The 26,838-nt window shown below is 44.1% G+C and overlaps 1 protein-coding gene across 1 annotated transcript in view; it reads right to left on the bottom strand.

The window, feature by feature from the left end:
• Nucleotides 1-12,768: 12,768 nt before the first annotated feature.
• Nucleotides 12,769-26,838, bottom strand: part of LOC148508045 (uncharacterized) — a 48,451-nt gene continuing 34,381 nt past the window's right edge. Inside the window, exons 8-16 of the mRNA XM_088445232.1 lie at nt 24,594-24,691; nt 24,382-24,478; nt 22,453-22,550; nt 22,159-22,285; nt 21,860-21,957; nt 21,612-21,726; nt 19,105-19,202; nt 18,851-18,962; nt 12,769-16,394 (exon numbers count right to left, since the gene is read on the bottom strand). Coding sequence (XP_088301358.1) covers nt 15,655-16,394; nt 18,851-18,962; nt 19,105-19,202; nt 21,612-21,726; nt 21,860-21,957; nt 22,159-22,285; nt 22,453-22,550; nt 24,382-24,478; nt 24,594-24,691 — 1,583 coding nt within the window. The 3' untranslated portion in view covers nt 12,769-15,654. The remainder of the gene's footprint in view (nt 16,395-18,850; nt 18,963-19,104; nt 19,203-21,611; nt 21,727-21,859; nt 21,958-22,158; nt 22,286-22,452; nt 22,551-24,381; nt 24,479-24,593; nt 24,692-26,838) is intronic.

The raw sequence follows: 26,838 nt of genomic DNA, 5'->3' as shown, positions 1-26,838 counted from the left end.
CATGCGTGAGACCCGCTACGACCGACAGTGCTGGTCGTAGCAGGTCTCTTTCCAAAAGGGGCGAGCTGTCGATGTTGATTGACAGCTCGCCCCGTTTGGAAGGCGGGCCGGGGGGGTGGCAGCCCAAATGGAGGCGTTCCCATGGGAACGCCTGCCGTTTGGGGGAGGCCCCACTGACATCACTAGTGATGTCAGTGGAGAGCTTCCGGCTCAGACAGAGCCAGAAGCTCTCCGGGGCTTACGACAAGTGAGACCCTACCCTAGGGTCTCGTCGTAAGCCCCGATGGTCGTGATGGTCTATGACCATCGCGACCATCACCCTAGCGGTCGTTAGAGCTGTGGGTGTTAACCCACAGCCTAACGACCGAAACAGAGGCGGGCGGTCAGGATGCAAGTGGCCACCCAGTTTCTGAGCGACCGCTTGCATCCTCCGACCGCCTCTGAATGAGGCCCATGTTCCTTCTGTATCAGACCCGAGGTGAATAACGCAAGTAGCAGGTACAGTCTCTATACTGTACCTCTGACCAAAATAAACCAAAATCTTCTTTTCCATGGAATTCTGTCTGATTAACTCCCAGTTAATGTTTGAAGAGAAGATGAATAATGGGCTGCTTAAATCAACATCTGGACAGTGTGTAACTTGGTGGTTTACAGGTCAGAGATCATTGCAAAATACAATGTTGCTCATGAAATACAGAGACTATGGGGTCTATTTACTAAGCTTTGTTAATAGATAAAGTGAATGGTGATAAGGTGCCAGCCAATCAGCTCCAAACTGCCATTTTTCAAACACAGCCTGTGACATGACAGTTAGGAGCTGGTTGGCTGGCACCTTATCACCACCGACTTCATCACCATCCGAGGCTTAGTAAATAGACCCCTTGGTTGTTTACAGGTCATCATTGCAAAATACAATGGTGCTCATGAAATACAGAGACTAAAGCTGGGTACATACTTATATATCGGGCGTGCAATCAAATGGGCGATATATAGCAAGCGCGTCGGCTGGTGTATACCACCCAAATATATCTGCAAACAGCGTAGTTCACAGACATATCGTATCTGCTGTGCAGCAAAGCAGATGGCTGATATATCTGCGGATATAGCGGCACATCTCACTGTGCCTACGGGCGGTCCGCCGACCAACTGTACACTTGCTGCAAGGAATGACATCACAGCTGCAGACATGATGCTGATACTACATCCGTAACTACTGCAAACAGTATCGTCTATGACCGCACGGCCGCCTCGATGTTTGTCTAGTGTGCATGCGCACGAGGGAGCCGGCTCCTTGGTGCGCATGCGTGAGACCCGCTACGACCGACAGTGCTGGTCGTAGCAGGTCTCTTTCCAAAAGGGGCGAGCTGTCGATGTTGATTGACAGCTCGCCCCGTTTGGAAGGCGGGCCGGGGGGGTGGCAGCCCAAATGGAGGCGTTCCCATGGGAACGCCTGCCGTTTGGGGGAGGCCCCACTGACATCACTAGTGATGTCAGTGGAGAGCTTCCGGCTCAGACAGAGCCAGAAGCTCTCCGGGGCTTACGACAAGTGAGACCCTACCCTAGGGTCTCGTCGTAAGCCCCGATGGTCGTGATGGTCTATGACCATCGCGACCATCACCCTAGCGGTCGTTAGAGCTGTGGGTGTTAACCCACAGCCTAACGACCGAAACAGAGGCGGGCGGTCAGGATGCAAGTGGCCACCCAGTTTCTGAGCGACCGCTTGCATCCTCCGACCGCCTCTGAATGAGGCCCATGTTCCTTCTGTATCAGACCCGAGGTGAATAACGCAAGTAGCAGGTACAGTCTCTATACTGTACCTCTGACCAAAATAAACCAAAATCTTCTTTTCCATGGAATTCTGTCTGATTAACTCCCAGTTAATGTTTGAAGAGAAGATGAATAATGGGCTGCTTAAATCAACATCTGGACAGTGTGTAACTTGGTGGTTTACAGGTCAGAGATCATTGCAAAATACAATGTTGCTCATGAAATACAGAGACTATGGGGTCTATTTACTAAGCTTTGTTAATAGATAAAGTGAATGGTGATAAGGTGCCAGCCAATCAGCTCCAAACTGCCATTTTTCAAACACAGCCTGTGACATGACAGTTAGGAGCTGGTTGGCTGGCACCTTATCACCACCGACTTCATCACCATCCGAGGCTTAGTAAATAGACCCCTTGGTTGTTTACAGGTCAGAAATCATTGCAAAATACAATGGTGCTCATGAAATACAGAGACTAAAGCTGGGTACACACTTATATATCGGGCGTGCAATCAAATGGGCTATATATAGCAAGCGCGTCGGCGGGTGTATACCACCCAAATATATCTGCAAACAGCGTAGTTCACAGACATATCGTATCTGGTGTACAGCAAAGCAGATGGCTGATATATCTGCGGATATAGCGGCACATCTCACTGTGCCTACGGGCGGTCCGCCGACCAACTGTACACTTGCTGCAAGGAATGACATCACAGCTGCAGACATGATGCTGATACTACATCCGTAACTACTGCAAACAGTATGTTCACCCCAGTAGGAGCCTTGATGCTGTGAATGAGGTCTGTGTAATGGTCCGGGAGTCAGAGACTTGCAGCAATAATGTATGTTCCGGGTATCAGTGTGGGGTGGAGATGTCCCGGCACAGGAAACACGAGACTGCAATCCAGACTGCAAACCAGCTGAGAGTAGATATTGATCCAGGGTCACCTGCACCTTTCCCTGTACTAAGGCAGCTTTGCCAAGAAGCGGATGTGTGTAACATATATGATATCATGTCTTCAGTGCCTGTACCTTTATGGCGATTGTTATCATGTGCTGCCGGTGATTGGCACTAGAGAACATAGGCTAACTCTTCCTGTCTCTCATGCTGGCTCAGAGCAGTACCTGGTGACAGTGGGACTGAACTTATGCTAGATACACACTAGATGACTTGCAAATGGTGCAATGTCATCAGCGATTTCCCTTGAATTCCCGGGCAAACGATCTAGTGCATACACACGGTGTGCAATCTAACAAATGACCAAGGGGTCTATGTACTAAGCAGTGATAAGAGACAGAGTGAAAAGTGATAAGGTGCCAGCCAATCAGCTCCCAACTGTCATCTCACAGGCTGTGTTTGAAAAATGACAGTTGGGAGCTGACAGGCTGGCACCTTATCACAGACTTATCACTTTTCACTCTGCCACTTATCACTCCTTAGTAACTAGTCCCCCAAATTATATATCTTGCATCGTTTGGTGGTTAGATCATTAACTATGTAATGAAACCATATTTCCTGGTCATTCGGTACAGTGAACACCAGGGGTCTTCAACCTTTAAGGCAGTGTGGGCCACATTTTAAAAAAATCAACGAAGCCGAGGGCCACTATGCTATACTGCGGTTTTTAAACTCTGTTCCCCTCCTTACACAATTATGACCCACAACTGCACCCCCCCTACAATTTTAATTATGTCCCATTACTGCCCCCCTCTGCAGTGCCCCTTATACAGTGCCCCCAGTAGTGCCCCCCCCCTATCCAGTGGCCCCAGTAGTGGTCCCCATTATGCAGTGCCCCCAGTAGTAGTCCCCCCCTATGTAGTGCACCTTATATAATGCCCCCAGTAGTAGTGCCCCCAATAGTAGTCCCCCCCTATGTAGTGCACCTTATATAATTCCCCAGTAGTAGCCCCCCTCATGTAGTGCCTCTTATATAATTCCCCAGTAGTAGTCCCCCTCATGTAGTGCACCTTATATAATGCACCCAGTAGTAGTCCCCCTCATGTAGTGCCCCTTATATAATTTTTTTTGGGGGGAACCTTATGTAATTTTTTTGGCAATTTTTTACACATTTTTTTTAACAGGTGAAAAAAAAAATGGGAATTTTCGGGAAATATTCTAGGGACCCCCTTAAAGATGTGTAGACATGGGGTATCACTATGAGTACCCCCATTTTTATCTCCTGAAGGAAGTCGGGATTTCTAATATCCTCGCCAGGAAAAAAACTATTTAAAAACCTGACTTTCTTTTGCAGGCAAAAACAGGGGTACCCATAGTGATCCCCCATGTCTGGACATCTTTAGGGGGGTCCCAGGCATATTTCCCGAAAATTCCCATTTTTGGGGGTAAATGGGGTCAAGGGTCATTTTAAAAAAACAGGGATAATTTTTTAATTAACTATAGCAAGTGAAATAAAGTTTAGATTTGGGGTTTAGGGGTGCAGGCTTATAAAAATTAGCTTGTACTTTTGGGAATGTCCCCTTAAAACTAAATGTTGATAAAAAAAAATGTAAAAAAAAAAAAAATGCAGAACTAAATGCCAAACTAACAAAATTAATACTGGTGGGGTCCCCAAGTATGTGGCAGGTGTTTTTTTTATTGCACAGAGTAGCGGCAGGTGTATTTTTACTGAATTTATAAAATTACCTTTAGGGACTTAAAAATATGCTTACCCCATTTTCATGTACCCCAAATTTGATGGGACCACTTTTAAAAAAAAAAAAAAAAAAAATGCTAAATGCTCTTCTGCATCACTTCTTCAATGTCGGGAAAAAAATACCAGCCGCAGCTATTTAAAAACCCCGACTTTCTTCTGCAGGCAAAAACGGGGGTACCCATAGTGATCCCTGAGATCTGGACATCTTTAAGGGGGTCCTACAATTTTTTCCCAAAAATTCCCGTTTGTTTTCGCCGATCAAAGTATCGCTGAGTCCCTTTTTTCGCCTACTTTCAAATTGAATACGGGGATACGCGGGCACGCGCGCGATACTTTAACACCTGGAAAACAGGCAAAGCCAGCGTTAAGTCCGGGCCGCGTTAAGTTAACGCGGCTCGGCTCAAATTGAATACGGGCCTTAATCTTCACTGTACAGGCTCTCGTCGGTGCACATAAATACAAAGGAGGTGCAGGTAATAGCTGTATACTGAGATGCAGGGGTGCTGTTCCTGTAACTATGGTCACTTAGAATAAATACTATGGTACAGTGGTGTTAGCAGTATGATTAGGTCTCCCTCCCTGCAATGGGTACAATATAGCTTGCTGCTGTACCTGGATAGCTGTCACTGATGCAGCAGGTACACTGACACACTGGAATAGTTCTGTCCTGCACTTGTGTGCACTGGGATTGTCCTTGTTGCAGAAACAATCAGCTCTTGAGCTCTCTTCTCTATGTGGTCACTCACTGTCAGTTCTGGCATTGGTTACTCACTGTGTCCCTCTGCAGCAATAGCCGGCTCTCTGGTGCTGACAGTTACCATTGTCAGACTCTGCAGGAGGCTCTTTCCTCTGTCAGCTCTCAGCATGGGCCAGTCTGTCTCTGGGGATCCTCACAGGCAGTGCAGCTCCTACCACTACTGCAGCCCTATCTCCTCAGGCACCACGTGTGACCAGAAACGCAGCCTCTGCTCACAGTATGCTGCTCCTCTCTTAGTCTTGTGCAGGACTCTATGAGCTTCTCTAGCTCCACCCCCAACAGCCTCTCTCTAGTTTCCCTCCTTAAGGCTTGCAGAACCATCTCCAAGGGATCAGCAGGGTCCGAACTCCTGGCCATTAACCCCTTCCATGCTGGAGAAAACACTGCTAGTTTGGGGGTATCACATATCATTATAATCATACTTGCCTAACGCGAGTCTCCCAAAAATCAGGTGGCGCTCCCGGCTTGCCGACTTACTGCGAGTCTCCCAGAAATCGGGTGCTGCTACCAAGTGGGCAAGTCAGCTGTTGGGACCATTGTGCCCGGACCAGAATGCACTTTAGGGCGTGGTATGATATGTCGACAATAAATTATGAAATGTCAACATGTTAGAATGTTGACATATTGTCCCTGGTGGCCCAACAGTCACTTACCTGTTCTTGACGGCTGCAGTAGTTCCTATCACGACTTCCAGGTACTGGTCACCATGTGAGCATCACTTCTGGGTCAGAGCTCCAATGATCCAGTGTTCTGGTGAGACCTCTAGAATCGCTATGCAAGGTCTTCCGCCAATAACAGCCACCCACTGTTCCCTGAGAACTGAAAGTGCTCACCGGTACTTAGGTGGCCGTCTGGACTTACACTGAAGATAGTAGAAGCTTACACGGCTATCCTAGGGCCACTGGGTGTAATGCGACTGTGAGAACCAGTTAGGCAGGCTGAGTGCAACCTGGACAGCAGATAGAGATCCTGACAGGGATGCGGCCTCGAGAGCCGGAGAGCAGCATTGAGAGCCAAAGTGCCGCTTTGAGGGCCGGTATGAATTCAGATAGTGTTACAGCCTTGCTGGCCGAGGTGCGGCTATAACAGCCGTGGTGTGGCTTGAGAGCCGGGATGAATTCAGATAGTACTATGGCCTTGCTGGCCGTGGTGCGCAGTGGCAAATGCAGGATTTCTAGAGGGGGGTTTCCAAATGCTTAATTTTAGAGCGAGTGTGGCCAGTCCATGAAGAGGACAGAATTAGTACTTATCCAGCTTTAAAATGTTACATACAATATATATTGTATTGCATAATTCCAGCATATACAGGACCAGCGATCACAGTAAGCCATTAGATGCGGCAGTTGGTCCATCCTGTCTGAGCAGAATGTTTTTCTTCAGATGTGGGCACCATTCCTGAGCATTGGAGCAAGTCCGGGAGTCTGGGGGAGCAGCAGAAGGACCTTGTCCTGCACTGGACATATATGTACATATCGGTCTCCTTATGTACTGGATAGTGTATTATTAAACAGTATTAATAATTAACCCTATTGATGGTCTATAGCAGTGCACAGGTAAATTTATTACTAGCTAACACATTTTAAAAGATCCACAGGTGGTGCTAATCATTTAATTAGTGATACTGAGAAGAACATGCAGCACTAGTAACATTCTATTATGTTACTATTTCTATTGTGGTCATGATGTGTGCTGGGGAGGGGGGTTTCCAGGCAGACGAAAACCCCCCTGCGTTTGCCTATGGTGCGGCTATACAGTCGGGATGTAGTTTTGAGAGCCGAGATGGTAATAGACTGAGTTGCAGCCAAGTGGGCCGGGGTGCGGCTATACAGTCGGGATGTGGTTTTGAGAGCCGAGATGGTAACAGGCTACAATGAGTGGCGAGGCCGAGGGCACAGCATAACCCAGTAACACCACAGGCAAAAATAATGAACACTCTAGACGGAGGAGTTAGAGTACAGGAAAATAGTATCTTGGATACACAGCAGAACGGGCACAGGCAAGCAGGACCACGACTGACAAGAACCGGAAGGACACGTACTGACATGCTATAGCCGGCTAGGCGGTGAAGAACCAGCAGTTAAGAATGGTGTTTGCATGAATGAAAACAAGGCAGGAGATTAATGAAATCCACAGGTGAGGAGGAAAACTCATGAACTATCACCTGCAATCTGGCTTCCCAATCTCCTAGCAACTGGAGACACCATCCCAGTACGGTGTGTACGTTGTACGGAAGCAGGATTGCGGGTGTGTGACTGGCGATCCGGAGGAGAGATACCCAGAGCACAGGCAAGTAAAAAAGCGCACTGGTGCCTGTGACATACAGTAAGGATATTGCTACCTCTTTTATATTGCTAGATAACCCAATTCTATTATAGGATTACTAAATATCTCAGACAATTTTATTATTACGCCTGCATTAACCGGGATTTATCCCATTTCTGTTTATTTTATTGTTCCAGCGCCACTTTTGTATTATTGTATTTTATTCTAAGTTTTATTAATAACACCTATTTCAGTTGGTTACTTATACTACCACTTGTAATGTGATCTACATCTCCATCTAGTGGTAACGTAGTACAGTATTCCACAAATAGGTTTTTATTTACTAGCAGTCTTTACTTTTCCTGCCCAACTCCGATAGTTTATTCTATTATACGGATACCTGGTATAAATGCTCTTTGACCATTTATGCAACTTTTTTCTATTCATGAGTAGCTTTGAAAATTCTATATTCCCTCTTTATTCTACAATAAGTGATATATTATTTTAAATTTACTGGGTGGACTTTGTACTTCTATTTTGACATCGTGGAGAGGAGAGGTTATGGACAAATATTTTCATAAAACTTCCTCACACAAGTCAGCACCTTCAAACGGGTAAAGCAAATAAATACTGGGGTCATATTCAGCTGGCTGCGAGATTTTTGCGGCAAAAATAAAATCACACATCAATCACAACCACTTTCCGATTAACGTGCACAATTCCGGCACCAATTTGCAATTGCAAAAAATAGGGCGGGATAATTAACTATAATTAAATATATTTAAATAATAAATTGAATTAATTAAATTTAAAATGGGAGAGCCAGCCTGTACCCTAAAAGCAGGCAAATTAATATTGAATTAGATATCTATTATTTTCCCAAACAATAATATTTGTCGTTTTTAAAAAGTTTAAAATTACTGATTTTCTATTTTGTAAGAACATATTAAAAAAAAAAATAGTTTTCTATCATTTTTTTTTTTAAGCAAATAAATGTTCAAGTTATTTTTAGGGGTGCACAAAAATTAATTTTTAGTAATTTTAAGACATTTTCAAAATAAAAAAGAAACACCTGTAACCTACAATGATAAAAACAAGTGGGCCGATGCAAGGTCTTTAGGCTCCCTGGACATAGCTACACAATGCTGCCCATACTCCCCCAATACCCATCTCTCCCTATCCTGGCCCCCCCGTTGTACACAGTCACAAGTCAGGCTTGCAGGGGAAAAGACAAGCATGCACACAAAAAAATGTAACTTGCAGCTGAAAATCCCATTTAAACGATACAGTATGAAGCCAGTGATATTGTTCCAAGGGTAAATTTACTTTGAAGCGCTTCAGCGGCTTTGGCAGCTATTTTTAAATGGGCAATAATAATAGGTTGGATAGGGGATGCTGACACTCAGGATCTTGGCGGTCAGAATACCGACGTTGGCATCCCAACATGGTTAAGATACTGACAGTTTAACCTTTAACCCTTCCGCAGCCTAAACCTAACTTAGAAGAGCCGGCAGCCTATCAGTGGGTGTCTCTGTTGGAGCTGTCTGTCAAACTTTCCCTCATAGATTTTAAAGTTGGTAAAGCGCCATTGAAATTTATGGTGGGAACCGCTACAGGGTATGCTATGATGGTAACCGCATGGTTCACCTCTGTTAACCCTGTGGTTCCCATCATAGCATACAATGTAGCAGTTCCCACCAAAGACTTCAATGGCGCTTTTCCATCATTGAAGTCTATGGGGGAAAGTTTGACAGACAGCCTGTTTGCTCACAGCCAATCAGCTCATCTGGAGGTGCCCGCTGATTGGCTGCTGGCTCCTCTAATGACAGGAGTCACCCGGGTCCCGTTCATTCGCATAGAGGAAGTGTATGTGTTAACACATACACTTTCCCATGTCCGCCTTGGTTTGGGTGTCATTTTTTTTTTTAACCCCTTAGATGTCTACTGAAGATGTGAGCTACACTAGGAATAGGTGAGTATGGATATATTTTTTTTTTTTTCCAGGTTACATGGATGCTACATGGAGTAGAGGACGTGAATGGCTACAGGGATTGTAGGTGAGTATGTGCGAGTGTGTAAATGAGTGCATGTGAAATAAACTAATAAAACCTTCAGTGTCCATGTCCTGTGTTCATTTTAATATTTCTTTTGCAGGTGTATTAGAGGCACCAGCAAGCCCTTAATGCCCCGCATGCTTGTACTTCTTCTACTGTAACAGTCATCATCAAGTGGGGTCCACCTGATATTGTGATATACAGCACCTGGCTATTTTGCCACGTTGGGCTGGTCAATATATAACAGGGAAAACCACTTCTGATTGGGAGGGTCTCTAGCAGCTCAGCCAAACATTTCAGGACGTCATTAAACATCGTGACCCCAACTGACGTACTTGCCGAATCTTCTTTGTAAACAGCATTTTTATTTATAGTATTACAGCTTTTGCGCAACTGCATGTATCAGAGTAGAAGACTGGTAGCCGTGGTCATGCTGGTGCTTACAGTTCAACAAGCTCCAGCATGTCTCTGCAATGTGCTGCGGAATTTATGTGTGCTATTTAAATAGTGTTGGAATAGTTGCAGCTATTTTTTAATACAAATTTCCTTAACTGAAAAGCTTTGCCTGTGCCTATGTACAGGTCAGCTAGCCTCTTCTAGAAGGGGCCATAGGGACTCCAGTATGTGATGAAGTAGGTCTGTCTGGATCATATTATCAGAGAGACTATGGGGTCTAGTTACTAAGCAGTGTTAGGAGACAGAGCGAAAAGTGATAAGGTGCCAGCCAATCAGCTCCTAACTGCCATCTCACAGGCTGTGTTTGAAAAATGACAGTTGGGAGCTGATTGGCTGGCACCTTATCACTTTTCACTCTGTCTCCTAACACTGCTTAGTAACTAGACCCCTCTATGCTGCTAGTTTCCCTGTTACAGAGTGACCAGCCCAGCCTGGCATAACCTGGTAACGGTTAATACTTGAACAGTGGTGGCTCCACACTTCTCGTCACCCCTTCTTTCCTGAGAACCAGTCAATACTGTAGAGCAGGTAATGATTGTTTTTAATGATAACACCAGGGCCGAAACTAGGATATCCGTCACCCGGTGCAAGGTAGCAATTTTGCGCCCCCTCCCTTCCTGTACCTGGATTTTGTCCTTGCTCCTCCATAAGGCAGTGCACTACTCAGATGTCCCTGGTATAGTGACTTACATTATTCCACACACCATAATGCCCATTACACATTATGCCACACACTGTAATGCCTATTACCAAAGTGCCACTTACATATTTGCCCAATACCATTTTATATCCCACAGTAAGGCTTCTAATTACTTTAAAATTACCTGCTTGTTGCCGGGGAGTTTATGCTCGTTGCCATGGGGGTTTCATGCTCGTTGCCATGGGGGTTTCATGCTCGTTGCCAGGGGTTTCATGCTCATTGCCATGGGGTTTTCATGCTCGTTGCCATGGGGTTTTCATGCTTGTTGCCAGGTGATTTATGATCGTTACCAGGGGTTTTATGATCGTTGCCATGGGGTTTATGCTCGTTGCCAGGGGATTTCACGGAAGATGCAGCTTTCAGCATCTTCTCCCAGCAGCGCCAGTGTTCCCGGCATTTCCGGGAACGCTCTGTGCATTGCACTCTAACAGACACTAGAGGTCCAGTAGGACCTCTAGTATCTGTCTCTTCCTTGGCGGCGGCCATTTTTGGATGGCCGTTTTCAGCAGAGTCCATGCGGACGGCTAGTCCGCATGGAATCTGCTGAAAACGGCCATCCAAAAATGGCCACCGCCAAGAGGAGACAGACACTAGAGGTCCAGTAAGGACCCCTAGCATTTGTCTCCTCTTTTGCGGCGGCCATTTTCGGATGGCCGCTGGATTTCTGAGTCAGCTATTTCCACCCCCCCCCGCAATCCCCACCCGGTGCACGTGCACCTCTAGCCCCCCCCTAGTTGCTGCCCTGATAACACTGTAATATGTTCTATCTTCTATAAGGTGCTAGATAAATGATAAGTATAATCTGGTTGCTATGGGCAACATCTCCATTTCTAAAAACCCGCACTTTAGTAAATATACCCCTTAGTGTAATAAATGTTTTGGCTTAATATGTACAGCAGATTAGATCAAGTAAAACAAGTCAAAAAACTTTAAAATGCAGATATCTATAGCCTTCTCTGGTCAGGCAAAAGGGTTCTATGAAATTCCCCCTTCCACAAAGAGACTTCTGAAACAAATTTCAACCAAAATCTTTGATGAAACCAATGTATTAAAGTAAAAAAACAAAAACAAACTGGGAACAAGTAAGGAAAGTTTTAATGAAAAAATTAAATAAAACAAGAATTGGACCACAAATAGGGCAATTTATGCTTCCCAAATGACGATTATGAACGTAATGTTGTAGAGCATTTTAATATCAAATAATAAACTGTGTCTTCTACATCGGTGTTTCTGAAATCCTGTAATCAGGGACCACTGCCGATGCCGGTTTCCATATCTCCAACGGTGCAAACAGACTGCAACAGCACCAATGTAACATAAAATGTTCCTCAAGGCACTAAACTAAACTGAGCTTAGTGCGGTATAGAGAGGGAGGAGCCAACTACACTTATAAAAAATTCTTAAAGTTCCGGCTCTACTCATCCACCCATCTATACCTCATTGTATATACTCCAGTGTCCCCTAGTGGATGAAGGAGAAAAAACAAACATTGATTGGCTTTGTGCCATCGTTGGCCGTGAACCATTAGATCTTCGAAGACAAAAACCATGGGCCAATCATTAAACCTTATCTTTCTCAGTACTCCTGCCCACCCACTGTGCTCTGCCAATGACTGCCACCTTTCTTTCCAAACCATTACATCTTCCCACTCACAGGACTTCTCCCATGCTGCTCATCAACACTAGAATTTTCTCTTCCTATCAGACTCTCCTTCCCTGCAAGCAGCCTCTCAAACCCCATTTTCTTATGAAAGCCTACCAATTCTCCATTCCATACCCTTTTTGCATCCTCACACTGCCTTATCCCTTTGTCTAATTCTCAAATTTTACAAGCAGTACCGAAACTTAATCTTCCTTAACGAAACCATCATCTCCTCCCCCTTAGCATTAATTGTGCAATCGGTGGCTCCGAATCTGTCTGCTGCCCCATCAACTGGGGTACAGGTCCACTTTGTACGGCGCCCTGTACCCTTGTGACGCCATACAAAATATATAATTCAAAAAAAATTATGTTTCGAAGAAATAAATTGGCGCCATCTATTTGAAATGTTTATCCCCATTGCTCATGCACTAAGTCAATAAAAGAACATGACGTGACTCTTGTGAAATAAGTGGAGACTGGACTCCTTTCAAGTTTTGCATCTTACAGAAATTTATTTCGAAATCTCCAGACATGGACCAGAGATCAATGAATGAACCATCTCTATGAGCTTCTGCAGACGGCTATGATGACAAAACATTGAATCGGTTGTGGCTTTGCCATATTTGGAATACAGATCCAGTTCCATGAATGAACAGTGGTCATGTGTAGATGAATACACTGTTACATGACTTCTTTGTTACATGTGATTGCGGTTAGCAACATCTAAAGCAGGGGTAGCCAACCCTGGTCCTCGAGTGCTACCAACGGTTGACGTTTTCCAAGCCATCTGTGGATCTGTAGAATGTGTCGGTTAGGAATGAATGCACCACGTTTGAAAATGTGACATTTAGTAATGACCACACCTGTGCACCAGCTAGGTGGTCTGGAAAACATGAACGGTTAGTAGCTCTCGATAACAGGGTTGGCTACCCCTGATCTAAAGCATTCACACCCCTTCGTTCTAGCTGCTTCACTGCCTGTTTATGTGTCTCAGAGCGAGTCTCACAATATAATTCAAGTACATGTCCCTGTTGTTCAAAAGGAACATTCCAACCAGCCAAAAAAACACGATCCTAAGTCCATTTACTAAAAAGAGAAGTCATATAAATGTTTAGGACTCCTCCAATAATGCACCCTACACTCAGTAGCCGCTTGGTATTTGCTCGGCAATGCAAATATCTCGTTGTGCAGCAACTCAATAAAAGCACGCAGAGATGACCAGCTGGAGACGACATGTGTTGTTACCGGAAGTAGCCGTTACAATAAGCGCCACCAGCTGTTGTAGCACTACACATCCCAGCATGCACTGCCACAGTTTTGCTATTTGGCCATACTAAAAATGTTGCAAGGCATGCTGGGATGTGTAGTTAAACAGCAGCTAGAGGACCACTCATTGCCCACCCCTGCATTAGAATTTTGGTACTCTGGCCATAAAGGAAAGCACACGGTCAACAATACTCAGGTAGGCTGGGGCATTTAAACAATGTTCATTGGGTATAGAGGGGCCAGGTGTGATCTCAACGCATTACACTACGGCCGCCAGCCTAAACCGGTGACACGAGGCGGGATGGATACGCTTGGTTTATGCTTGATTTTGACCCTATCATCTGCATATTGCAAGTAGAATAAAAATTCATCAGACCAAGCTATGTTTCTCTGATATTCAGCTGTTGCGTGTTGGTGAGCCTGTGCACACTCTAGCCTTAGTTACCTAAGCTTAGCTAATGTAGTGGAACACAGTGTGGTTTCATGCTGATGTGGCCTACCCATTTCAAGGTTCAAGTGTGTTTCTAAAGGTGAAGTTACTGTCACCTACCTGTCTGCTTAAACCAATCTCCCCATTCTGCTCTGACCACACTAATTATATCCCTTACACATTAGAATGCCAGGTCGCACCCTGGATTTTATACACGAGTCCATCCCGGATGAGACTGGCGGTCTAGCCCGGCTTATTGCAGAGTCGATGACATCACCACTGTCATGTGCCAAACCGGCGCTTGGAGATGAGATCTTCCTATGCTGTGAACAGGACCCGGGTTACATCGAACTGGGTTACCCTTTCACATTCGACCCAGATTATTTTAACTAGGCCCTTTCACAATGAGCAGTAACGCGGGTTGCTACGAGTTCAGGTGGAATAACCCGGGTTATTGCTGGCAGTGTGAAAGGGGTATTACAAAGATATTTTTGGCCAGAAGGCCGTCACTCACTGGATGTAACACACAAATCCCCTTGACGCCAAGACACCCCCGCCAACAGTCAGAGAATTATCACACCGCAGTATGATTAAAAAAAAAGAAAAGGAATTTTGGGACAAGGTTCACTGGTAACAGGAAAGACAAAAAAACCATGGCTCCATCTATTCAGCCGGTCCACTGACATGTCTAACGGCCCTCAGCAGGTTTATTGGTCAGACAAGCCTTGTTCGGGGAAGTCAAAGCCCCTCTCTCCCTGACCTGCCCATTCATGAGAAGTGGAGGAGGGTTTGACAAACCAGAATTAAATCCTATTTAGTGGAAATTAGATGTTGAAATGTATTTTATAAATAAGTAAAACTTTGTAATGATGTCACAAAAGGTAGAAAATAAAACTACAAGATAATACAATGTAAAAAAATATCAGTGTGCACAGCACAAAAAGGTTTTCAGAGCATCATCCACTTCAACCTGGGAAGAGAGCTAGATGATGCCCACAAATAAAACAGCCCTTACGGATCTTGTGTCCTGGTGTTGATGCCTTTAAACGGAGAACAATTTTTGTGTTTGACAAACCTCAGATAGTGTTAATATTCGGCCTCTCATTCATAAAGATACTTGGCCTCCTTGCTTTATATCACAGGCATTTAGATGAAGGGAGGTTTATCGCAGCAACATGTCAGTCAGACCTTCGGGCCTATTATCAGTCATTAGATGTTTATCCAGAATGAGCTCTTTAGACGCTGTTTGTGTCCTTCTACATACCATTATACCATTTGGGTGATCAAAAACAACTACTCACGCTGCAAAGTGACTTTCCTTCCCAACTGCTCAGTGCGTGAATAGGATCATAGAAAATGGATAATAACATTTTTAAAAAACACTAAAAAATACAAATTGAACAGTAATACAAATGGTGCCTACTTGACCCCTTATATTACAAAAAAGAAATGTCAGGGCTCCAGAAAAAATACTATGCTCCTTTAGATAAAACACTTTCCAGTTACAAAGCACAAAAAGTTTTACATGTGTATATATGGAATAATTTATGGGTTAACTAGATTTGTTTTGGCCTTTTCCCACACACAGAACATGATAATAGATTCTCACCAGTGTGTGAAGACTTTTGAACATCACAAGATCGGAATTGGTCCTAAAACATTTCAGACGCTAAGAACATGCTTTCCCATCTGTGTGAATTTTCTGATGCTTAACAAGATGTGATCTATGTGAAAAACATTTCCCACACTCAGTACATGAAAACGGTTTTGCCCCCGTGTGAGTTCTTTGATGTAGAACAAGAGCGGATTTATGTGTAAAACATTTCCCACACTCAGAACACGGAAATGGTTTCTCACCTGTGTGAAGCCTCTGATGTATTACAAGCCCTGATTTCCGGGTAAAATATTTCCCACACTCAGAACATGAAAAAGGCTTCTCACCCGTGTGACTTCTCAGATGAATCAGTAGATCTGATTTTTGCGAAAAACATCTCCCACACTCAGAGCATGGAAATGGTTTCTCACCTGTGTGACTTCTCTGGTGTATAAGAAAATTTGATTTCTGTGTAAAACATTTTCCGCACTCCGCACATGAATGTGGCTTCTCATCTGTCTTAGCTGGCGAGTGGTTTGTAAGTTTTGAGTCATCTGTAAAACATTTGGCATCTATCGGATAGGGAAATATTTTATCTACTCTAAGAGCTGTAATAAATGTACCAATATCGGGGATATCAGGAAAACATTCCTGTCCATGATTAGAGGAACCAGATGACATATCTGCAGAGTTATGTATAAATGTATTAGTAGGACTTTCTCCTGGAGAATCGCGTGTGATGTCATTATCTTCAATTTCACCATGGGGAGTTAAAAGAAGATGACCATCAGAGATATTCCTGCCGTCTCTATCTGCTGGGAAAAATATAAATATATGGCAAAATTAATGTCTCCCCCATAACAATTTTCCAAAAAAGTGTAGTGGAAAATCAATCATGTTTCAAAGTACAATTTATAACTCACTGGTTATATTAGGTTTAGATTGAATAATTTGTAAGGTTTGCTTGATCTCTGAGGAAGCTGTAAAATACAACGAAACGCGTTGGAATCATACCACCACATTATCGCCCCACTCAACCACTACCTAGGGCAACTATTTACAGGTACACCTGGACAGCGTTCAGCACTCCCGAAAGAGCAGAGGGCGACGTCTCTTCACCTGCCAATGGGATCACGGTAAGTCACAACCACGCAACATCTATATGGTAAGTTACCGGATCTTATCTCTACTCCACTAATGCTTTAGCTATCATCATCACTGGCAACCCGGGATTTAATGATTATTACGTGATACGAAACTTCCATATCTACCAGCTCCAAATCATTTGGTCAACGCCACCTCTATATATTCAGAACCCACTTTAGCTTCTCATCATAGTAAGTGACAGTACTTGATCAGTTACCGCAGGAGCACATCTGTACCTTCATGCGTGGGACAGTTTTTTCAGCTTTTCCCAGGTTGTCGCTTATTTACTGTTTTTCGGTTTACATTTTTGGCAGCATATTTTTTAGTTGTCACATCAGTTCCATTTATAGAATAAACCAACACATTGCTTTCACTGTACAATTCTCCTCCCTGCATGCCGCACACGCACTACATACAAAGCACATACACTCCAGTCATCAAGCCAGATTCACAAGCTTTTAGAAGAGTGCGAGACTTTCTAGAAAATTGTCTCTCGTCTATGAGAATATTATGGCCGTCATCTAAGTTAGAGATATTTATCAAGTGTCTTAAAAAGGTTTCCATACAACCCGTAGCCAGTACGATCTGGTCATTATACATTTGTAGCAGCAGATTAATGGTTTTATGTTTATATGCTTTTGTAAAAAAAAAAAGTTTTGAATATTTTATATTAAAATAATATTGTGGCTACAGACCTTCACCATTTTCCCCTATGACACAAGCCAGCTCTCAAATACACTGCAAGTTTGGAAGCAGATCTTCATTAGCCTATTGCAGCGGTTCTCAAACTCGGTCCTCAGGAACCCCACACAGGTCATGTTTTCCAGGTCACCCAGCAGGTGCACAGGTGTAGTCATTACTCACTGACACATTTTAAAAGATCCACAGGTGGAGCTAATTATTTCACTTGTGATTCGGTGAGGAGACCTGGAAAACATGCACTGTTTGGGGTCCTGAGGTCCGAGTTTGAGAACCTGTGTTCTATTGGAATCTACTATACAGTACAAGCTGTGCATTTGTGAGCTGGATCCCAACACAAGACCATCACATTGCATTGTGGCCACTTCCTGATAGAATAACACACATACCAGGCATTCCTCCCAGACACTAAAAAGGACCTGTTGCCTTCACTCTCCCAATCTCCTTCCGTTCCTACAATGGCCCTAGAGACCCTGCACAAAAGGGACACTACAGATGCTGTCTACATGGAACATTCAAAGGGTAACATACCCCGTGGTGAGATATTATAGGGGATTGTGATTCTACACATGGGATTGTGGTATAATGGACGAAAGTTAAGTACTGCATGCAATTTTTTGGCTATACAAGTAACTGTCCTAGTGGTATTTTAAGCAGATATGGAAAACAGATTATAAATGTGAGAAATATATGAATAATGTATTAATTATAAATAGTTATTACATGGTCGATAGTATATTTGTTTGAATATTATATAATAAAACCATCAGTGTTATGGAAAGGAGAGAGGGATAGCACCATCCAAAATTAGATATTTATAATATTCATGCAAATAACTTTTCTGGAGGTGCTAATTGGCTACCACTATAGTTTTATCTCATTATTAAGTAGTGACAGGGGTGCGTGTAGAATAGGAGACTGCTATAGTGACAGAATAAGGAGAATATGTGACTGAGGGCCTGATTCAGAGCCGGACGTTCTGACCAGAGCGCTCGCTCTGAATCAGGGCCCTCCTACCTAAAATTGCGAGCGGCCAAAAAGATGGTCGCGATGGTCAAGACCATCGCGACCATCGGGCTTGCGACGAGACCCTGCGGTAGGGTCTCGCTGCCGCAAGCCCAGGAGTGCTTTTGGCTCTATCAGAGCCAAAAGCACTCCCACTAGTGATGTCAGTGAGGCCGGCCCCAGACGGTAGGCGTTCCCATGGGAACATCTCCGTCTGGGCAGCAATGCCCCCCGCACGCCCACCAAAGGGGGCGTGCTGTCACTCACCATCGACAGCACGCCCCCTTTGGTGCGAGACCCATAACGACGGCTTGGCCGTCGCTATGCGGGTCTCGTGCATGTGCACGACGGAGCTCCCTCCGCATGCGCACAACGGGTCTAGATCAGGACCTCTGTTCTGTAATAAGTGGTTATTACTCACCTGTGCTGATATCTGTAGGGATTTCCTCCTCCTTACACTGCTGGTCACCCATCACATACGTCTCTTCTTCCTCCTCTATATAATCTACCATAATAATTTTCAGATCTTCACCCTAAATAAAGAGAAAATAATAAAATATGACTTTAATATGGTCTGATTCCATTAATTGAAATTAAACTGTATAATAACGCACACAGCTTATCTACACTGAGAGGTCACTTTGGTATATTGGAGAGACCCTAAATCCCACCTACCTGATCCTCCTGTGGGGTCCTGTGATTCTCCTCTGTACAATGCTGGGAATACAGAGGGCGGGGACATCTCTCTGGGGTATCTCTGTTACTGGCTCCATCTGTAGGAGACAGACGGTGACTGAGTACATTGCATGTAATGTTATCATTACTATGTGTATATCTCTTATATGTGCCAACCTTAAAGTGGTCACAATACAGCACTAAATGTGCTAGATCAATGTGAAATATCAACACTGCAAGCTATTTAAAAGGCTGAATGTTTATCAATAGATTAATTGTAGGAGACTCACAAAAGATGTGGACTGATGTATTTCTATGGTCTCTACACCCCATGCAGTGCGGCACAGTAGGGTGTTATTGCGCAGCACCATAGGGAGTAGGGACTATCGGACTGAAGCGTGCACCCAGCCTCTCCCACCTCACTAATGACGGAGGCATTGTGGAATAATGAGGATATCTCAGGCCATTGTTTATGAAATGAAGAGTGGAAATCCCCAAACACACCATCAAGATAAGTATATGTACCTCAGAAGGAGTCTGCAGATGGATAAACATCCCATAAACCAAAATAGGGGAAAACAATAGAAGGGAGCCAGCTCTGGAATCATCTGGAAAATGCAAAGCAGCCATGCAAGATATATAGGCTCACTGTGCAGCTGCTAAACAGACATTTAGTAGGATTATAAAATAGATAGCCAGACAGCTATATAGAGTTAGGAAAATCAGGGAGACTCAGGAGGGTCTGGTTTGGCCATACTGAAGGTATATTGTAACAGCACTTTGTCTTCCTGTGAGCCAGAGAGGAGATGGGTTAGCACCATTCTAGATAGATAGAGACAGGCAGTTTAGTCACTTACCAGGCATGGTCACATGGGACGCGACCGCAGCCAATTAGGTTTTTGCGGACAAGGTCTCATCCCATGTAACCGTTTCTGCTGCTGCATCCCCGATGATTTCAAAAGAGATCCGTTCTGCAAATGTGCAGAACAGTTCTCCTCCATCCTCCAGGCAGTGATGTCACATGTGTGACTGCCTAAATCGCGCCCCAGAATGCCGTGCCAAAAGCACTCTGGGGTGCATGTGCCAAAAACTTAAAGTGCAAAGAGAGGAACTTAGTCCTTCTCCGAGCACTGTGAGGCTGATATCCGCAAATGCAACGATCAGCAGCAGCAGAGGGGACTGATCAGGTGCCCTTAATCCACGCTCCGCTCCTCTGTTTTAGGGGGGGAGGAGCAATGCCAAGGGGGCTTTGCCAAGCCTGACTCACCTGGCAGAGCCAGCCCTAGTTCCTACCGGCATTGGGTGTCTGGAATCATGGTAGGGGGACCAGACATGCTGCGGTTCCAGCAGCGCAAGCTGGCACTCAGGTTAAAAGTAATAAATACAAATACAAACATTTGTTTTACAAATTCTTGGCCAAGAAATATGTACTTATTTAAAACATGCAGAAACAGGGCGTGTCCGACTACTTCTTTGACATCATAAGTTACTCCCCTTCATTACATGCTGGAGCTTATTTCTGTCCTTCATTTCTGGATATCCTGTCACATTTACCCTTCAAAACAACAGGGGGCTTTACAATTAACATTACGTGCATTGCTATGTTACCATTACAGGTTGCTATAATTGTTTTATATTGAGATTAATAGGCATTGTTCTATTTTTTTATTATTGTTACATATGATAAATATTTTGTGTATTATTTATTTATTCTTCTTAATAAAAACCTTTTAGGTCTTGAATTATATGTATTGACTTGGATGCTTAATTGTTCTCAAATTATCACCACGACTGCTTCTATATATTATAAGTTGGAGAGAAGTTGGCTGGTCTGCTGAAAATGTTGGTGTATGGAGTACCATTTTAGTTGGACAGACAAGATGGAAGGTTGGATGAAAGCAACAGAGCAGAGAGCGACACCCCTGGCAGGAAAGAGGAACTGCATGGGCAGCGACAGGTGCAGAGTGCTAGTGACAGGCTGGAGTTTTTCAGCTGTTTGGACACAGGCTCAGGTTTTCTCTGAGGTACTGGCTATACCTGTGCTGCCAATATGTCTCATGGGATTGCTGAACTTTGAACAGTAGCCCTGGTTCCTCTTAAGCATGCCCGGCCTGATCTCATCATTATATAAAGCCATGATAGCACCTTTATGGGTAAAAGCCTTCCCTGACTCACAGAGCGGTAATCTCAGCATTGCCAGAACTGATCAGTAAGGCAACCAGTTGGGACGGTCGGGTAGCAGCATAGAATGGGACGTCCCTACGCTCCTCCATCTCAGTGCAAAAGATAAAAAGTCACTACCTGCTTGTCTAAGCTATAGGCCGAATAAGACATAGAGGAAGAGGAGGCACTCAATTATATATCGTCAGGGTGTGTGTTTAGAAACGACCTGTCTCTTCCTATCTAGAATGGAGCTTACCCATTACAAGGGCTGCCGTGGAGGACTGAAGAAGAAGAATGGGCAAGGAGAAGGTGACTCTAGTGTTTATTTAGTGATTATTACTCACCTGTGCTGATATCTGTAGGGATTTCCTCCTCCTTACACTGCTGATCACCCCTCACATACGTCTCTTCTTCATCATCGACAATATTTTCTGTCTTAATATTAATTAGGGGTTCATCCTAGAGAACACAAAACAATAATAATGTCTGATTTCATTAACTGAGATTTAACAAAAGAATATCAGGGTATAAGGACTATATGGCTTCTCTACAGATAATATAGTGATCTGGTGAGAGCCTAAATCCCTCCTACCTGATCCTCCTGTGGGATCCTGTGATTCTCCTCTGTACAATGCTGGGAATAAAGAGGATGGGGACATCTCTCTGGGGTATCTCTGTAACTGGGTCTGTCTGTAGGAGACACACAGTGACATTGCTTACATTGTATATATGTGACTAGAATACACATACTGCATTTACAATGATATACCAGGTGCCCTGCGCCTATAATAATAATAAATGAATATCTTATTTCCATTTGGGGAAAGGAGAATAGTGTAGTGACAGAACAAGGAGAATATGTGAGTTATGTATTTAGTGATTATTACTCACCTGTGCTGATATCTGTAGGGATTTCCTCCTCCTTACACTGCTGATCACCTCTCACATACGTCTCTTCTTCTCCCTCCGTATCTTCTCCCTCTGTATCTTCTACCTTAATACCAGTCATGTATTTACCCTAATTAACCAGCAAACAATAAAATAGTAAATGAATGCTATATTTCATTAGCTGAGATTGAACAGTAGAATATCAGTGTATTAGACACACACAGCTTCTCTACAGATCATATAGTGATAAGTCACCTTGGTATATTGGTTATTGGTGAGACCTTAAATCCCACCTACCTGATCCTCCTGTGGGATCCTGTGATTCACCTCTGTACAATCCTGGGTATAAGGAGACCGGGGACATCTCTCTGGGGTATCTCTGTTACTGGCTCCATCTGTAGGAGACACACAGTGACTGAGTACACTGTATATATGTGATTATCAGGTGACGTGTGTACAGTAATGTAAGTAACGCTCTCCAGCTGTTGTAAAACTACAAGTCCCAGCATACTTTCGCACCGATCAGATGGTAAAGCATTCTGGGACTTGTAGTTTCACAACAGCTGGAGAGTCAGTTTGGCCAGGCATAGCCTAGCGTGGTAGGGAAAGCAGGAATATTACCTATGCTGCATTTACTAATCATGTAAGACTCCAACCTTAAAGGTATTGTAATACAACAATACACATGCTAGATTAACTGTTAAATGTTAATAAGGGGATAAATGTTTACCCTATTTGTTTGGATTTAGGAAGTTCCCAAAAGGGACTGGTTGTCTATGCTCTTCACATCTCCAGCAGTGTGCTGAGGTAATAGGAAACATTTTGTGCAGTACAGAGAAACCATGTTATGTTACCCTGATGAAACTGCAGACACAAGAAAGCAGAGAAACGCGTCAGTTTAGTTTGCTGTGGATGAATGGTCACGGTCTATATTTACACTAGTGGAAACAGGAGGAGGATGTAAGCATCTCATGGAAGATACACAGCTTTGGACATATAAAGTTGCTGCAAATAATATGATGAAAACATAGCTGCATGAAGTTTGCTACACTGGCAACTACTTTTATTTATCCTATGGCAAACTTACTGAAGTAAAGATAAGAGACAAGTGGAGTCCGACGGTCTAAAAGTACTAACATGACCAGAGGGCAAAGTGAGAACAGGTGGTTTGGGAGAGTTTCCACATCTTAGCTCAAAGCTCAAATAAACTGGTAAACAAGAAATCAGCACTGAGACAATCTTTGTAAATAAAAAAAAATAAAAAAAAAGATATATATATATATATATATATAATACAGCTTAGTACAATAAAAATAGTAATAATTTAATAAACCAACATACACATAAAATATCATGAGACAGACAGTCAAGTAAATGGTACAATATAAACATTAGTATCAAACACTGATAAGTCAAGCACTTTGTGTATGCTACCAATGGAGAAGAAGTGCAGTCTGTATTAGAAATGGTAATCGACCATTGATGATTCAAAATCATCGATGGCTTATGGGCGATTTCGAATGCTTTTACCATCGATGGCAGAGAGCCAAAGGTTCTTAGCCATCGTCGGAAGAGTGGGAGCATTGTCTTCTTTTGTTTTCTGAATGGGACAGAGCTTAGCCCAGCCCCACCTCCATCTTTGATTGGACCACGGTTCGCCGTTCCTCCAGCAGCGGTGGTTCACCATAGATGGTTTTTGTGTCATTGATGGTAATCACCAATGGACCCATCAATGGTAACCATCGATGGACACCCCACCGGTGGCATACACTGGTTATAAAATAGCCATTCAAATATGTCCAGTTATTAGCAGATGATAATGTTACCAGTCATATGAAGTGATGGTCTCGTACAGTCCATTTAGCAAGAGAATTCTCACATCTGGTTGGTGCTGATGGTGTCACCTCCTAGTTGGATTGAAACTCGGCAACAAGTATTGTTCCACATGGAGATGGTATAAATCCATTAGGTGGTGCAAATTAAGTGGAGTAAGAGCTTGCCGAATTTTGCTGTGGTAAGTACCCACAGCTTCCTCAAAGCAGTGGGTAGTTAACACAGCGAAACGCGTCAAGTTCCTACTCCAATCACTTCATTTGGACAATCCCTTAGACTTACTGGATCTACTGTTAGTTTCTAAAGACAGTGGAGGGCATAGAATAAAAAAACGTTGTAGTGACAGAACAAGGAGACTATGTGACATTTTTGTAATAAGTGATTATTACTCACCTGTGCTGATATCTGTAGGGATTTCCTCCTCCTTATACTGCTGATCACCCCCCAGATACATCTCCTCTTCTATCTTAATGTTAGTCATATTGTCAACCTAATTAACACACAAACAATAAAGTACCAGTTTAATAATAATCTGTATAGCTTCTGTACAAATCACATAGTGAAAAGTCGGTTTGGTACTTGGCGAGAGCCTAAATCCCACCTACCTGATCCTCCTGTGGGGTCCTGTGATTCTCCTCTGTACAGTCCTGGGAATAAAGAGGACAGGGACATCTCTCTGGGGTATCTCTGTTACTGGGTCCATCTGTAGGAGACACACGGTGACTGAGTACATTATATATATGTGATTATGAGATAATGTGTGAATCAAGCTTGCTCTAAAAACTGCTCTCCCCAGTAAAATAAATTAAAGTCTTCCCTTACCTAGTGATCTGAGGGGCCGGTGATTTTCCATTGTCACGTCCTTGTACAGACCCCTGTGTTCTTCTTATTACTACCACTCCTGCATGGAGAAATAGTGACATCTTCTGAAACGTTATAGGAACCTGACACACACAATGATACAGTCATCACCCAGACACTGGTTGAGTATGAAATACCAGCGGCTGAATACTGACCACGGAAGCCAGACGAGTGAAGAGTCCGACGAGGGAAGGTAAGTACACTATCCCTCCCCTGCCGCCCCCCAGCCCTCCTTTTGTGGTACCTAGCCATAACGCCCCTCCTCTGGTGCCTAACTCTAACCATCCTTCCCCGCACCCTAAACCTAAGTCTCCCGAGGGGGTGCCTAACTCTAACCCCCCCCTAGTGCTGCCTAACCTACCCTCCTGGCAGCCTGACCCTAACACTCCTGGAGGGGTGCCTAACCCTATCCTCCCCTTCCTTAGGGAGAAGCACATACTTACCCGGTCAAGTAGGTTCTGGATTCCGGCGGTTAATGATGCAAACACCGGTATCCTGATATCATTCGGAATATTGGTATTCCAGAGGCGGTATATCGACGGCCGACATCCTGTCCAACAGCAACATACTGTAACTACAACCCCCCAGACACAACCCCTGGTGTTACTGTATAATGTCCCATTCCCAGCAGTCACCTCTCCAGTCATCACCCAGACACATCCCCTGGTGTTACTGTATAATGTCCCATTCCCAGCAGTCACCTCTCCAGTCATCACCCAGACACATCCCCTGGTGTTACTGTATAATGTCCCATTCCCAGCAGTCACCTCTCCAGTCATCACCCAGACACATCCCCTGGTGTTACTGTATAATGCCCCATTCCCAGCAGTCACCTCTCCAGTCAGCAGCTGAATGATCTTGGTGGTGAGATCCAGGATCTTCTGGTCATTGTCTCCCTCATGTATCAGTGAGTGAGGTGGAGGCACCGTGGTGATGGGGCTCTGGGTCCTTCTCAATCGTCCTAATGACTGCTGGGTGTCTGACACACACTACATGTCTTATTCACTATGTGCAATCCTGTGTACTGTGTGACATCGATAATTATGTAAATAGAAATCAACCTAATTTCAGTTGGTTTTTTTGCTTGTTTGTCTTGTATTACTTGTTTTTACACATCAAAAGAGTAATTTCTCTATTATTTGCCTAATGCTGGGTACACACTGGCCAATATATTGGCCGATCAATTTATCGGCCAATATATCTGCCGCCCGTCGGCCAGTGTGTACCCGCGATATGTCTGTGAACGACGTCGTTTACAGACATATCGCATTGGCTGTGTTGCACAGCCAATGGACAGATAAGTCTGTAGACATATCTGTCCATCGGCAAGAGTGTACGGGCGATCAGCCGATCGCCCGTACACATGCAGCAGTAGCCGCGGGGAGGGGGACGGACCCACCCACCCCCCCGGCCAGCAGGACCTACCTGTCGGTTAAATTATGGTCGTTCAGTGTGCATCTAAGGGCAGACCAGTTGCCTGACAGAAATAGGGCATAAATATTACCCTGGCATCCTTATATATGTGTGCCCACTGTGAACTTTGATACCAATTTTAGATAAGCAATTGCTCCCTGCGCCCAGATCTATTACCTGATACAAACCATTAATATGTAATATCACTGTGTGTAAGAACTCTGCTAGGAGAGAGACCTGATGTCATCACTAACAAGGGGATAAGGTCCTTGTACATTGCATCAGACACATCTAGTCCTGATTGGTTGGCATAGCGCAGGCTAGCCACGCCTCCTCTCCCAGATTGGCCACACTCATCACACCGACCCACTAGCATTGGTCCAGTCTTTCGAGTGCTTATATGAATTTATGACAGGCTGGATACTGCTTTTGCCCCTATGGGCATTACAAGTCCATAATGTGAGGGTGTGAGGCAAATAGCACATTATCGGGAGAGCAGTATGGGAGGGATGTGGTATAACAGATCAGTATCTAGATCGACAATCAATAGGTTGACACCAGATGGTCTACAGGTAA

Source organism: Taudactylus pleione, unplaced genomic scaffold (assembly GCF_031769625.1).
Source record: "Taudactylus pleione unplaced genomic scaffold, aTauple2 ptg000377l, whole genome shotgun sequence".
Lineage (NCBI taxonomy): Eukaryota > Metazoa > Chordata > Amphibia > Anura > Myobatrachidae > Taudactylus > Taudactylus pleione.
The sequence above is the reverse complement of the archived record's forward strand: the minus strand, read 5'-3'. Positions and strand labels throughout refer to the sequence as shown.